Source organism: Quercus suber, unplaced genomic scaffold (assembly GCF_002906115.3).
Source record: "Quercus suber isolate HL8 unplaced genomic scaffold, Cork oak 2.0 scaffold_1072, whole genome shotgun sequence".
Taxonomy (NCBI): domain Eukaryota; kingdom Viridiplantae; phylum Streptophyta; class Magnoliopsida; order Fagales; family Fagaceae; genus Quercus; species Quercus suber.
Window position 1 is genome coordinate 21,682 of NW_027070478.1, and position 13,305 is coordinate 34,986.

The 13,305-nt window shown below is 38.4% G+C and overlaps 2 protein-coding genes across 2 annotated transcripts; both read left to right on the top strand.

The window, feature by feature from the left end:
• Positions 1-4,949: 4,949 nt before the first annotated feature.
• LOC111999211 (uncharacterized) lies at positions 4,950-8,004 on the top strand. The gene is made up of 5 exons (XM_024031331.2): positions 4,950-5,265; positions 5,608-5,764; positions 6,264-6,314; positions 6,446-6,538; positions 7,800-8,004. Exons 1-5 carry the CDS (start codon positions 5,111-5,113, stop codon positions 7,857-7,859), a joined length of 516 nt encoding a protein of 171 aa, XP_023887099.1. The 5' UTR covers positions 4,950-5,110; the 3' UTR covers positions 7,860-8,004.
• A 91-nt stretch (positions 8,005-8,095) lies between these two features.
• On the top strand, positions 8,096-12,664 carry LOC136065656 (uncharacterized). Its single transcript, XM_065769173.1, has 3 exons — positions 8,096-8,334; positions 9,303-9,355; positions 9,673-12,664. The coding sequence occupies exon 3, from the start codon at positions 9,680-9,682 to the stop codon at positions 10,334-10,336; it is 657 nt and encodes a 218-aa protein (XP_065625245.1). The 5' UTR covers positions 8,096-8,334; positions 9,303-9,355; positions 9,673-9,679; the 3' UTR covers positions 10,337-12,664.
• The last annotated feature ends 641 nt before the right edge of the window (positions 12,665-13,305 follow it).

A 13,305-nucleotide genomic window follows, 5' to 3' on the forward strand; every position in this document is an offset into this window, starting at 1 on the left:
AGAAGGTGTGAGTCTCATAGAAACGAAAAATGCTTCACCAAACACATCACATATGCGATTAAGAGCATATAACTCACAAACACAAGTAAGATGCAAGAAGTAAATTAAAACTACCATTGTTTCTTTACAAACCCATAAACACTGGGCTTAAACATTGTTCCCCAGGAAAAAAGAAAAATGCTTCTGGATAAGATTTACAAAAAAAGGCCACAACGGGCAATGATCAACAGACAAAAAAAAAAAAAAAGAACTTAAGTAACAGGTTCAGGCTTCAGAAGTCGGAGGGGCATTAACGGCTGTAGCATCGTCAACAGGGGCATTTCCTGGAGCATCATTGGCATGGACCACAGACAGAGCAGCTTCGTCAGCGGCCATCTCTTTGTCCACTTCTTCCAGGTCCAGGCTTCCAATATCAATGCCAGTTGGATGCTTGACCATGTACCTTCGAAGAAGTTCAAAGCCTTTAAAGTACCAACTGAAGAGCATAGTATTGTACTCATCAGTGGTTTGAAAGGCCTCAACGAACCTAGCCGCGATGGTCTTCAGCGATTCCTTAGAGCTTTGAAGCTGCTCGTCCTTCTCCAGGTTCAGCTGGCGCTCAACTCTAAGGTCGTCACCCAAAACCTTGACCTTCTCTTTCAGAGTGGTAGCTTCGTCCATGGAGTCAATGAGGTTCTTCTTCAGTTTTGAGTTTTCACTCTCCAAGGCTTGCACCTTTGACGAAAGGGATGCTAGCTTAGCCTCTTGAGTGAGATACTCAGAGGTGATATGTAAGCTTTCTCCTAGGACCTGAAAAGATGTCTCAGTTCTTCAGTAAAAAAAAAAAAAAAAAAAAAGGATTGCTCATGAAAGAAGTAAAAGCACGTCACCTGGACGAGCTTGTGGACGTGGCCACCAGCTACTGTGTTGAAGGGGACCCCAGAAAAAGCCTTCAAATCGTCAGCCGTCACTATGCTCTGGGCCCTTTCAACGGCCAGCCTCTCATCCCCCCAGATTCTAGAGCGAGAAGCATCCCCTTTCTCCTTTTCCTTCTCCGACAGGCGTGGCCTTTTAGAGACGGACGTAGGAATCTCCTCCACTGAAGTAGATGGAGAAGTAGTCCTCGTCGTCTCAGTGCCGGAGACAAGAGGAGTGATGGAGGCAAGAGGGGTGGTAGAAGGAATCCACCCTACTACACGCACGGTCTTTTTTCCTATATTCGACAAGGGCTCATCCTTCTTTGCCCTCATCTTCGCATACATCTCTTTGTTAAACTTGGATGTCATTTCTGTAAAAAGAAGAACGTTAATCCCGAATAAAAATACAAGGAATAAAGAAAAAAAAAAAAAAAGGGCCAACACTGACGAAGCTGGAACTTACTCTTTTTTCCTTCTATCTCAAGATTTTTCAAGACAAAAGCAGAGGGCTCAGGCTCGAGGCAGTAGAATGTAAGAGTTCTAGGATCAACGAGATCGTCCCAACTCTCGATGGTCTGCGAGTATTCAATGGCCTTCTGCACTTGTTCCCTATACTTGCTCTTAAGCTTTGGTTGTCTCTTCACTAAAAAAAAAAAAAAAATTAGAAAAAAAAGGAGAGAAGTTTAGCAGCCATAATAGTAAACACAACAGAATTCAAGAAACGAAGAGGAAATATTGACGCACTAAAAGTCGGGGTTTCCCACCGCCGACGTAACCTCGGGAGATCACCCCACAATTCGCCCGAGGGTGTCTCAAAATCGTCCCCAAACACAAAAAAGAACCTGGATTTCCAGTACCTGAAAGTGGACGGCAAACCCTTGACAATCCTAGTCCTTCTTTCCCAGGGCACTAGTTCATAATACCTATGCTCCTTGGATGCCTTCAGACGGTAAAGATAGACAAGCTCGTCTACCCTGAGCATGTCCCCGTCATTGGCAGCTAGCCAAATCCCCATACGACTCACCAGAATCCTCCACGAGTTGGGCATTAGCTGCCCGGGAGCAATACCAAAACGGTCTAAAAGCTCCATGAGGAAGGGATGGACCGGGAACCTCAATCCACAAACGAAGGCAGATTCATAGAAGCATACCTCCCCGGGAAAGAAGTGACAGGCCCGATCCCTCTCACCAGGTAGACGAACCCTAACCCTATCTGGAAATTGAAATCTGTCCCTAAATCTGCCTAGGGTTTCCGCGTCCAACCCACACTCCTCGTCCAGAGCATAAAAAGCCCTAACCTCTCGAGGGTTAGAATGGGCTGTATCCTCCTCTACTGGATTACCGCTAGACGATAACCCAGTCTCGAGTTCACTAGACCTGATCTCTGACATCGTCCTCCCTTCCTTCACTAATTTTTCAAACTAATCAACTGATTGACATAGAAGAGGCAGTAAATCAGCCAACGCAACGGCTAAACTATTGCCCTCGTAAACAAAATTTTCAAGGTAAGGAAAAGTTCCTAAAGCCCCCCCTAATCGAGCAAAAAGAAATGAAATTGAAGGGTAATCTAACCTAACCTCAAAGCTACTGAACATGGAAAGCTAGAAAAATGCAGAAAATAAAGAAGGATCTAAGGTACCCCAAAGCCAAAAAGAAGCCAAACAGAAGAGAAACAGCAAGGAAAGAAGAAATGAAAGATCAGAAATTTACAACAACATGAATAGGCAAGATAAAAAGAAAGCAAAAAGAAGAACATACCTCGAAGAAGAAAACCGGTGCACTGCGCAGGGAAAAATCGCTGAGAAGAGAGGCAGAGAAGATGAGGACCAGAGCAATAATGGAGGTGCTTTTTCGAAAAAGTGAAAAGAGAATGATGAGAAGAGGGGAAGTTTAAAACCAAGGATTGGGAAGTTGAAAAACCAGCGGGAAAATCAATGAAACTCATCATGTGAAGCATTAACTCCCCCAATCAAAAGGTGCCATGTAGGCCACAACCCAAAAGGAACCGCCGCAACACATTAAATACGGCTCAAAAACCCAACCGCTTACAACTTAGAAACCTTTCACCTTCCTTGGTCAACACGACATGTCATGACGACCACGGAATCCGGGGGCAACTGATGGGACTGACGAAGTAGATCATGGAAGAGGTAATTTGGACCGATGAGACAAGCCTTCAATGACGAGCATACACTTCACTAACGACTCTAAACATTTCATTCAATGCCATCAATAAATGTCAGGGACGATTACAAAACCAGTCAGACCGTTAGGACAAAATTAAAGCCACATGATGAGGCCAGAAAACGTTACCCAGAGGGATATTAAGAACCACTATAATTACCCAACGGCTAGAGACTACGACAACAGATATAAAGCCCTCACGCCCAAAGAAAAGGTATGAACATATTGAGATTGATACTATTTTGATTGCTTACTCTTAAGTAATTTTCGACATTGACTTTGGCATTGGAGACGTTGTGGCAAGCACCACACCGGTGACCATCCTCGAGAAAACATCTTTGCAAGAGGCTGAAGATCATTTCTGTCTACATACATCGACTGACGAATTCACACTTCATCAAAAGTGATTGTACTAACAGTAAATGTTTGTGAGGACTTAATGTATATTAGACATTTCAATTGGTTTTATAGTCTTATAGTAGAAATACTGGATAGAGTGGAAGTTATTTATGAAAATTCTGTAAATATGATGAAGATGATATGTGTAAAGAATCAACAATCATGACTCAATCATGTTGATTCTAGGAGAATACTGTTAATGATTAGAGTGAAATTTTTTATTCTCTTATGTGTTCTCACTGACCATAGGCTTTTTGTATAAGGAATCCATATACATTGGGGTTGAACATGGGTTTTACTTGGATTTATTGTATATGTATTTATAATATGCAAGGCATGATTTTTTTGGGTGCCTGAGGACCGAGGATGGATCTAAAGAGTTGCAGTATAACTGTGGGGATGTCGCGATCCATGGACCCGAGTAGGAAAGCCTCCCGAGGATGGGAAGATATGAGTCAAAGTACTCTGAGGCATTCCAAGTGGGAACAAGAATTTGAAGAGAGAGAATTAGTGGTCATAGAGGAAATTTCTAGTTTGGAGTAGCCTGTTGCCTTCGCATTAAATGGTGGACAACAACTTTATCAGCTGCATTGATGAGGAAGTGACCTGAACAGTGTAAGTCACAGCTAAGCAGACTCCTTCCACCACCTTCTTCAAATGTAAAAAGCGATAAGTGTCATGAGAGGAGAGATGTTAGGTGAGGATGGATGGTTGAGATATGATAAAGGGAGGAGTATATAAAAAAAAGGAAAGTTGACAGAGAGAGGGATTTGGACACAAGTATCAAGAGACAAAAAAAAAAAAAAAAAAAAAAAAAAAAAAAAAAAAAAAAAAAACAGTAACTTAGTGTTGCTAGACATCAGATAATAAAAAGACATATTTAGAATGAATTATATTTGAAACTCTTTTGCGGTGATATGACTTTAAGAAGCAACTTTTTTTATAGAATCAAATCAATCCAATTGTGAGTTTGCCAACGAAGGTTTGCTTTAAACAGTAGAAAAATTCTCAATGACATAATATAAGGTATTTTTTCCACAATGATATTAAATAAATAAATAACTAGATGAGTTTTTGGAAAGTTGAATGTATCGTTGGTAGGAAGTGATACCTTGAATACCGTACGAAGTGAAAGGTTAAGAAACAAAAAAGATTTACTCGGCTTCCTTTCCCAAAAAAAAAAAAAAAAAAGAGGGGAAAGGTTAAGAAACGTGTGGAAAAGGCATTTGGTTATTTCTTAGTGGACAAACATTCTCTAAACGCATGTGCAAGTATAACATTTACTGGGCGAATTTGTTTTTTTTTTTTAAAAAAAGAAAAAAAGAAGAAGAAAGAAAGTAGAAGATACAAAACCGTTCTCAACCTTCTCTGTTTGTTTCTTCGTAGCAAAATCCCAAAAGAATCCACCTGGACCACCTCTGGCTGACCTGCCAGCCTATAATAAAAATATATATATATATATATATAATTACCTAAATTCCAGTCTTCCCTTCTCTCAGATTTGTCATCTTTCACATTTCTCTCTCTCTCTCTCTCTCTCTCTCTCTCTCTGTTTTTAAAAAAATATAAAGATTAATAAATTGAAGTCAACAAAAGTCATCTGATAATAAACAAAGTCATTCGGAGTCGGAGATGGAGGAGGTGAGCGCAGGGGCAGGGGCAGGGACAGGGAGCGGAACGACGACATCAACAACACCGTCCTTCTTATTGCTCCCTTGGAATCTCCCTCTCTTGTCAGCCATCCTCGCCGGCGCTCTCGCCCAGTTCCTCAAGCTCTTCACCACCTGGTCCGTTTGATGCCTTCCCTTTTTATTATTTGCAATTGCACCACCACTATTTTTATCATTTGTGTGTTTTGGTGGTTTAAGACTTTTTTCTATTGTACAGAAACAGAGAGAGAGAGAGAGTCAATGCATGCAAATTTATTGTTTATTGTTTTTCTTTTGTTTGAAAAAGTTGATTGGTTTTGAAAATAATTTCTGAGCTGAGTAGGATTATAAGGGAGGAGTTCGCAATAATGATGCACTTCGATTGATTGATTACTTGCACACTTTATTTTGTTTTGATTTGGAAATAATACTACCTCACATTAATTTTGAGTTGTGTGTTTCTTTGCTAGATATCATCAGGTATAAAGAAAGGAGATGGGATACCAAAAAGATGCTTGATTCTGGTGGAATGCCTTCATCCCATTCTGCAACCGTCACTGCTCTAGCGTTTTCTATAGGTCTCCATGACGGAACAGGGGGATCCACTTTTGCCATTGCTCTCATCTTAGCATGTGTTGTATGTACTCACTCACTCACTCACTAACCAAACCATTTTTTTTTTTCCCTATCATCTACTTCTACTCTTATTGCCTGATTATTCGCAATTGTTACTGATTTTTGCTCTCACTAAGATTAGCAAGTTCAGTATTGTTGCTATGAATTTCACTTGGACTGCTTCTATTTATTCAATAATGGAGGATATTAGGGATCTGGGTTTGATCAGTTTTAACCATAATTGCACCTTGCTTCTAAGCCGCCATTGCCATTGTTGTACAAGTCCTTTAAATTTGTAATTAAATAGTGCTTTGAGTTTGAGGTTACATAAATCAGTCCAAAGTGTCAAACTTCTGTGGAATTTCAATACTCCATGTCCCCTAATTCCTTGTTTCATGATATCATGAATCTTCTCATCTTTTTGTTGTATCTCATCATTTTGAGAATAGGTTTAGTTTACTCAGGAATAGTTACTATAAATTCAAGATGGACATGATTGATTGTTTTAATATATTTTGCAGGTGATGTATGATGCCACCGGGGTCAGACTTCATGCTGGTCGTCAAGCGGAAGTAAGTTCCTCATATAAGTCTCCACGCTTCTACTTTGTTGCCTGCTTTTAGCTAGTCAGGAAAAGTCCTTTCCTTATTAAAATATCTTTGTTATATTGTTTTCTGTTATTCTTAAATGGTTCTCATTGCAGTTGCTGAATCAAATTGTGTGTGAGCTTCCTTCAGAACATCCTTTATCCAACATAAGACCTCTTCGAGATTCACTAGGGCATACTCCACTTCAGGTCTATTGTAATCTTGCTGCACTTCATTTCAATTGTTGGTGTTTCTCTGGTAACATTGTTCATGTCTTTGGGTGTTGATGAGTTAATTTAAAATCACGGGTTCTGCAGTTTTCAACTTGACTATGATATCATTGTCACTGAATCTGTTGGAAGCCAATCATCCCAAGGCATAAATGTTTGCACCAGTTCATTATGCTATATGTGATCTGATGCATGTTTTAAAATTTCGCAGCTGGGATGGCTTGTCAATATAAAGTATAGAGAGGACAAAAAGATTTGCAATGTTGGTTGAAAACTTGAAATAATAAGGAAATAGGATTTTCAAGAACAATTAAGCAATAATAAAATCCCAAGATGAATTGATTCTTTGGGTAACCAAATTTACAATCCCAATAAAGAACTAGCATACTTACTTCGAAGGAAGGAAAAACACTGATATTGGCTTATAAAAATAGGGATTTCAAAAAAACTGAGGAACCTGATCATCCTGGCCTGACCTATTTCAAATGGTTTCACTCACCCAATAATTCAGTTGAGTATAGGGTCCTATCTTATCAACCTGACCGAATCCTATTCTTTTAGCCCTATCCTCCGCCACTGCTCCTTACCCACCTCACCTCTTGCTGCCCCACACCCTTCTCACCTACCTTGTCGACTCCCCCCACTGTTGCATCCTCCTGGTCCAACCACCAAATTCCCTCATCTGGCATCCTTGTCCCCACTTTCTTCCACTCTCACCACTGTCACACCACTCAATTGATCTTCAACAGATTCTCACCCTCTCGATGTTAAAGAAATGTATGCTTCCTGAGACTCGTGTTTGTGCAGTACTCATTTCCCACTTTCTCATGGAAAATCTTTCAACGTGTTCTTCTCTCTCTTTCTCTAGGTTGCTAAGTAACCAGTTCACTGTTCATCATTTCCCTATTTTTGTGAAGTAGGAGGGAAGTAACCTGTTATCGTCTGGAAAAGTTTATAGGGTACTAGGTAAAAGGAAGGAATATTATTCGCCATGTATGGATTCAATCACTAATATTTGTCTTATTTTCTAATCCCACTGTAAGGCCTAAGACCAAATATTATTGGTCATATTTGATTCAAACAAGAGTACCTTAACAATATTCCTCACATGGTCAAGTAAAGGTACCAAGGGCGAAGTTGAATGACCATTTTGTTATGAGGGAGAAGCTAAGTAAATTTAGTTCTTTTTTCATATAGTGATCTCTAGGTACTAATAATATTTATATTTGGTCTGTTACAGGTTGTTGCTGGTGCTGTGTTGGGATGCATAATAGCATATCTGATGGGAAATGCGAAATAGGATATCAAATGACCAATATTATTTCCCTTGTCACGAATTTGGATACATGTAAACTGCATACTTGTAATCTGGTTACTCTTATAGTGAAACTACTTTGTTCATGGACTCTTATTCAGCTTTATCATTTGAGTTCCTCTTTTGTTCATCAATCATTATTTATAACTTTGTTCAGCATGATCAATAGGAAATACAGATGCAGTATATGAATCCATATTGGCCTGAACAAGGGGTGAAGAAAGTTATGAGTTGTGTTTTACTATAAAAGGAGACTTTGAGGGAGGGATGAGTTGTGTTTTACTATAAAAGGAGACTTTGAGGGAGGGGTTAGAGTCAAACATTTTATTGTTGCAAAATTATAGCCGGAAATAATTTGGCAGACTTTCTCAATGTGCTAAAATATATTCCACATCACAAGACAGCTTGTCACTAAATACTTGGTGCAACTTCGGCGCTCATTGTAGCGTTTTCTCTCCTTGTGAGTTCAACTGAAGGCTTGTCCTTGCTCTCAATTCTCTTATATTCATGTTACAGTCTTGAATCTTTGTTTGACGCTTTTTATAAGCTCTCTCCTTCTGTTACATGGTGTTTCTACCGTTTTCATCAGCTGTCACTTGGGGATATTTGGGGACTAGCATAGTAAGGGGATAGAATATAGTAAGTTAAAACGCGTTTGAAATATTTTTGCAAACTAGCATCTCGAGTTTTAAAAATTTGAGTTTCATATAAAAATCGAGGCTTAAAAACTCGCTTCCTACTTGCTGAGTTGGACACTATTATGCCACATAGATCTTGAGTCTTAAAGACTTGATCGAGTTCTAAAAAGTAAAACCGAGTCTTTAAGGCTCGATTTTCTTTAGGAAATACAATTATGCCACATAGATCTCGAGTCTATAAGACTCAAAATTTAATTAAAATATACTTGGATCTCAAGTCTTATAGACTCGAATTTTGTTGGGCAAAATTTTATAAAACACATATACGCACTAGTGAGTCACTGAACACTCTCTCACTCATAACACTCCGCCTCTAACACTCAGCCTCACACTCCTCAGTAACTCACTGCCTCACTCATCCATAACACACACTTCTCACACCACTAGTCTCTGATCTCACACCATATTGCCTCTCTTTGTCATTGCTCTTCCCTCTCAACAAATTTACATCTTAGGTAGAGGTTTGGATTTGATTGTCATTATAGTTGGGTATTATTTGTTGTTGGATGTGGGTTAAAAGAGTTTGACTATTTATTTGGTAGATAGTTAACATAACTTAGTTAAGATACCAATATTGTGAATTATAAAACTTTGTTTTGTTAGTGTAAATTTTTTGAGTATTTATTTGCATGGTTTTTGTTGTCAACATTTATTCATCATTTCTAGGCTCTTTTCCTTATCATGATCTTACAAGGATTTTGACTTTTTTATTTTATTTTTTTTGTATTAGGTACAAAATGGGTAGTGAAATTCATGCCTTTCGAATAAATTGTAATGAAATGGGTATGTAATTCATGCCTTTTGAATGTGTAATGAAATGACTTTTTTTGTATTGGGTATGTAATTAGATAAAATGTTGTATTCTTATACAAGGATTGTGTTGTGTGTGTGTGTGTGTGTGTGTGTGTTTTTTTATTTTTTTTTTTTGGTATTGGGTATGAAATGGGTAGTCTTAGCATGACCGAAAAAGAATTTGGGTATGAAATGTGCAACGAATGTGTAATGAAATTCATGTTGTTTGAATGAATTGGAATTTGTACTTTGTGTAGTTCGACTAGATAAAATGTTTTCTAACTAACATAGTAACTTGACTCTAACAGGTTCACAATGACTGTAATTGATATAATCCTATACCACGGTGGTCTGCTTAAGAATGCCAATGCGAACAAAGGATTGCCATTTGAAGGGCCGGGTATAAAGTGCTATTATACCCAAATTGATCGTAGGTTGAAGACCCTTAATGAATTAAAGATGATAGTTATGGAAGAATTGTGTGTAAATCCTGTTGTGCACAATATACAAATTACTTATCGTTCTCCTCATGAAGTCTTGAAGCACCAGATTAATTACAAGTATATGGTGATAGAAGCAGATAAACATGTAAAGATCGTGTTTGACAAGTTGGAGAGAATACTCGAAGTAAGTGGTATTGAGTTGTACATACAGTTGGAGCCGTGTATAGAAGTTGGTATCGAAGAAATCCAACAAAAAATCACAAGTTTACAGGTTACAGTTCCGGATGCTCAACATGAGTATTTTACACATGTAGAGGATGATGATGTTCATGATGACGATGACGACAACGATGATGATAATGATGAGACTGCCATTAATGGTGAAGATTTTGTCGATAGGGATGACTATGAAGGGAGGATTGAACGAGGGGACTTTGAGAGGGACATTGATAAAGACATTGATGATGATGAGATATTTGATGTAGTGAACTTGATGCAGACAATTTTATTAGTGTCCAAAACATTATGAACACAATCCCTGCCTACGCACCTCCTACCATGTCATTTTTTGCAAATACTTAGGCAAATATGGTTGATCCTTCCATTGAGATACCATTTGTGCCTACTTGGAGAGAGGGGATGAATTTGTGCAAAGAGTTGACTTTTGCCAATAAAGTGAAGGTGAAGCACGCAGTTTATGCCCTTAAGGAAAACAAACATTTTATAATCAGTAGGTCGACGAAGGTCAAACCTTGTGCGAAATGCGTGGATGAGTCATGCAAGCGGTATGTCGCGGTAGTCATGAAGCCTAATCTCCATGAACTATGGATGGCCACCGTGTATATGGGTCCTCACACGTGTATACCGATTAGGTTGTGAAATGATGGTAGAATGATGACTTGTAATTTTATTGCATTAGACATCCTTAAGAAGTTATGTCAAGATCACACTACCCCAATTAACCATCTTAAATCTATAATAGAGTCGAAATATGATGGCCATAAACCTTCTTAGTATAAGGTATGGCATGCAAAACAAAAGGCGATTAGGAAGATATTTGGGAATTGGGAAATCTTACCAAATGTTGCAAAAGTTGCTAATGGCATATATTGATCAGGATCCGAATACCCGGGTGTCCTATCATACCACACCCACTAGTGTAGATGACACCGTATTTTTGCATTATGTGTTTTGGTTTTTCAGTCCATGCATTGATGGATTCAAATATTGCAAGCTGGTTATCAGTATTGATGGGATCCATTTGTATGGTAAATATTAAGGAAAGTTGTTGGTCGCAATGGCAACCGATGCTAATAAGAAGGTATTCCTTTTCACCTTTACTGTTGTGGATTATGAGTTAGGGTCCAGTTAGAGGTGGTTTTTAAAATGCCTCAATGATACAATTGGCGATGTGATACCTGACGAAGGCATTTGCATAATTTCTGATCGACATCTTGGTATCAAAAATGCCATTACAGCCTGGCCTACAGATAGAGATGGAAGAACACGGGTATTTCATAGATATTACCTTTGACATGTTGCTAGCAACTTCAACACACATTTTCAGAACTCGACTCTAAAGTCAATGGCGTTGAGAGCGAGATATGCTACTCAAGTAGGTGGAAATTGAGGCCATTATGAAGAACAAGAAGGTGACAATGAAGAATGGTAGGGAAAAAGATTATATTTCATACACCTACCTAATGAGCGAGTCTGTGGATATGTGGACCCAGTCACATGATGGTGGGAGACGTTTTGGGGCAATGACAACCAATATATCAGAGTGCTTCAATGGTGTACTAAAAGGTGCACGAGGCCTTCCTATTGCCGCAATTATTGAGTTCACTTGGTCCAAACTTGTTGCATATTTCCACGATCGACACAAAGAAATTAATCATGATTTGTTGGAGGGTAAGAGATGGAGTACATATGTCATGTCCACCTATTTGGAAAATAGGCGTAAATCTAAGAAACACTATGTCAGGGCATTTAAGAATGAACGTGAAATATATCAAGCAGTTACTTCACGCAACATGTATAGCACTGAAGGGGAAACCATAGTTATGAAGTTTGGTTACTAGAAAGAACATACAATTGTGGGAAATGGCAAAACATTAAGAACCCGTGTTCACATGCAATTAGAGTATGTGATGTGCTAAACATTGATTTGACCACATATATTCACCCATGTTATAGTTTAGAGTATGCCCTTAACACTTATTCACATGCATCTGCGGTTCCTAATTCAGAGTCATTGTGGAGGGATCCCATGGGGCCAAAGTGGTTGCCTAATTTAGAATTGTTGCCAGCCAAAGGTCGACCAGTGAAGTCAAGAATAAGGAATGAGATGGATGGAGTGAAGAATAAGGATCGAGAATCGAGAAGGCGGAGGGAGGACATAGATTTGAAGCAGACATGTGGACTGTGTCATGCTTTTGGGCATAACCACAGAAAATGTCCGCAGTCCTGTGTTGTTTCACAAGCGGTCATGTTCCAAACTAGGTAGGTGAAAGATGGCAAAAAGTTCTAAATCGGTTAAATAATTGTTGTTCATTCTATGTTTACCAAATGTTTACTATCTTGTCTCCTAATGTGATTAGTCTACATTTTTCAAGCATGCTTCCATGGATGACGTTTTTGTTGTGCTGACCTCTGATCTTAGGAAAATTGACTACGTTGTATCGGCATAATTAACTTTTTGGTTTTTGCTGAATGTACTTGTAATCTAACTATTCTCTATCCAATGTAATTTAAGTGCATTTACATTGTAAAGCTATGTTTATGCAGAGAGTGTAATAGGTTCTATAGTTTAGTGCCTATTGAGAACGCCTTTTGATGTAATATAAGTGCATTTACATTCTCAACTTCTCTGCCTCTCAATGAGTGTTTATGGTTTACATTTTCAACTTCTTTGTCTCTATTTCTCAACTTCTCAGCATGTGCATGCATACATTTCTATTTTTGGTTTGCCTGCATGTCCAAAAAAAAAAAATTCCCAGTGGAACTCGAGTTTCATAGACTCAAGTTCCACTAAGTATTTTTGCCAAAAAACAAGGTATGCTATAGATCTTGAATTTGTAAAACTCTCTTTTAAGGAACTCTAGTTTTATACACTTGCCTAAAAACAAGGTATGCTCTTTGCCTAAAAACCCAATGTTACAACTTTGAGTACTATCTTGAGTTTTTAAAACTTACTTTGTAGAACTCAAGTTTTATAGGCTCGAGTTCTATTATTTTTTTTTTGGTAAATATGGGCTTTCAGAATAAGCAAGATAAGAAGGCTCCTTTCGTAACATTTTATTGCATACGCGAAATAAACTAAAATATTACACAAACGTTCAAATTCAAATCTTAATTCAAACCAATTATACTTGTGATTATCATAAGACTTCAAATCTTAATACATCTTCAAGAGAAAAGAAATAACAAACATGCGGCAATATTTACATGCATCCACTTTGAGAATTGAGATTGTTCATAGATATGGCCATGTTAGAT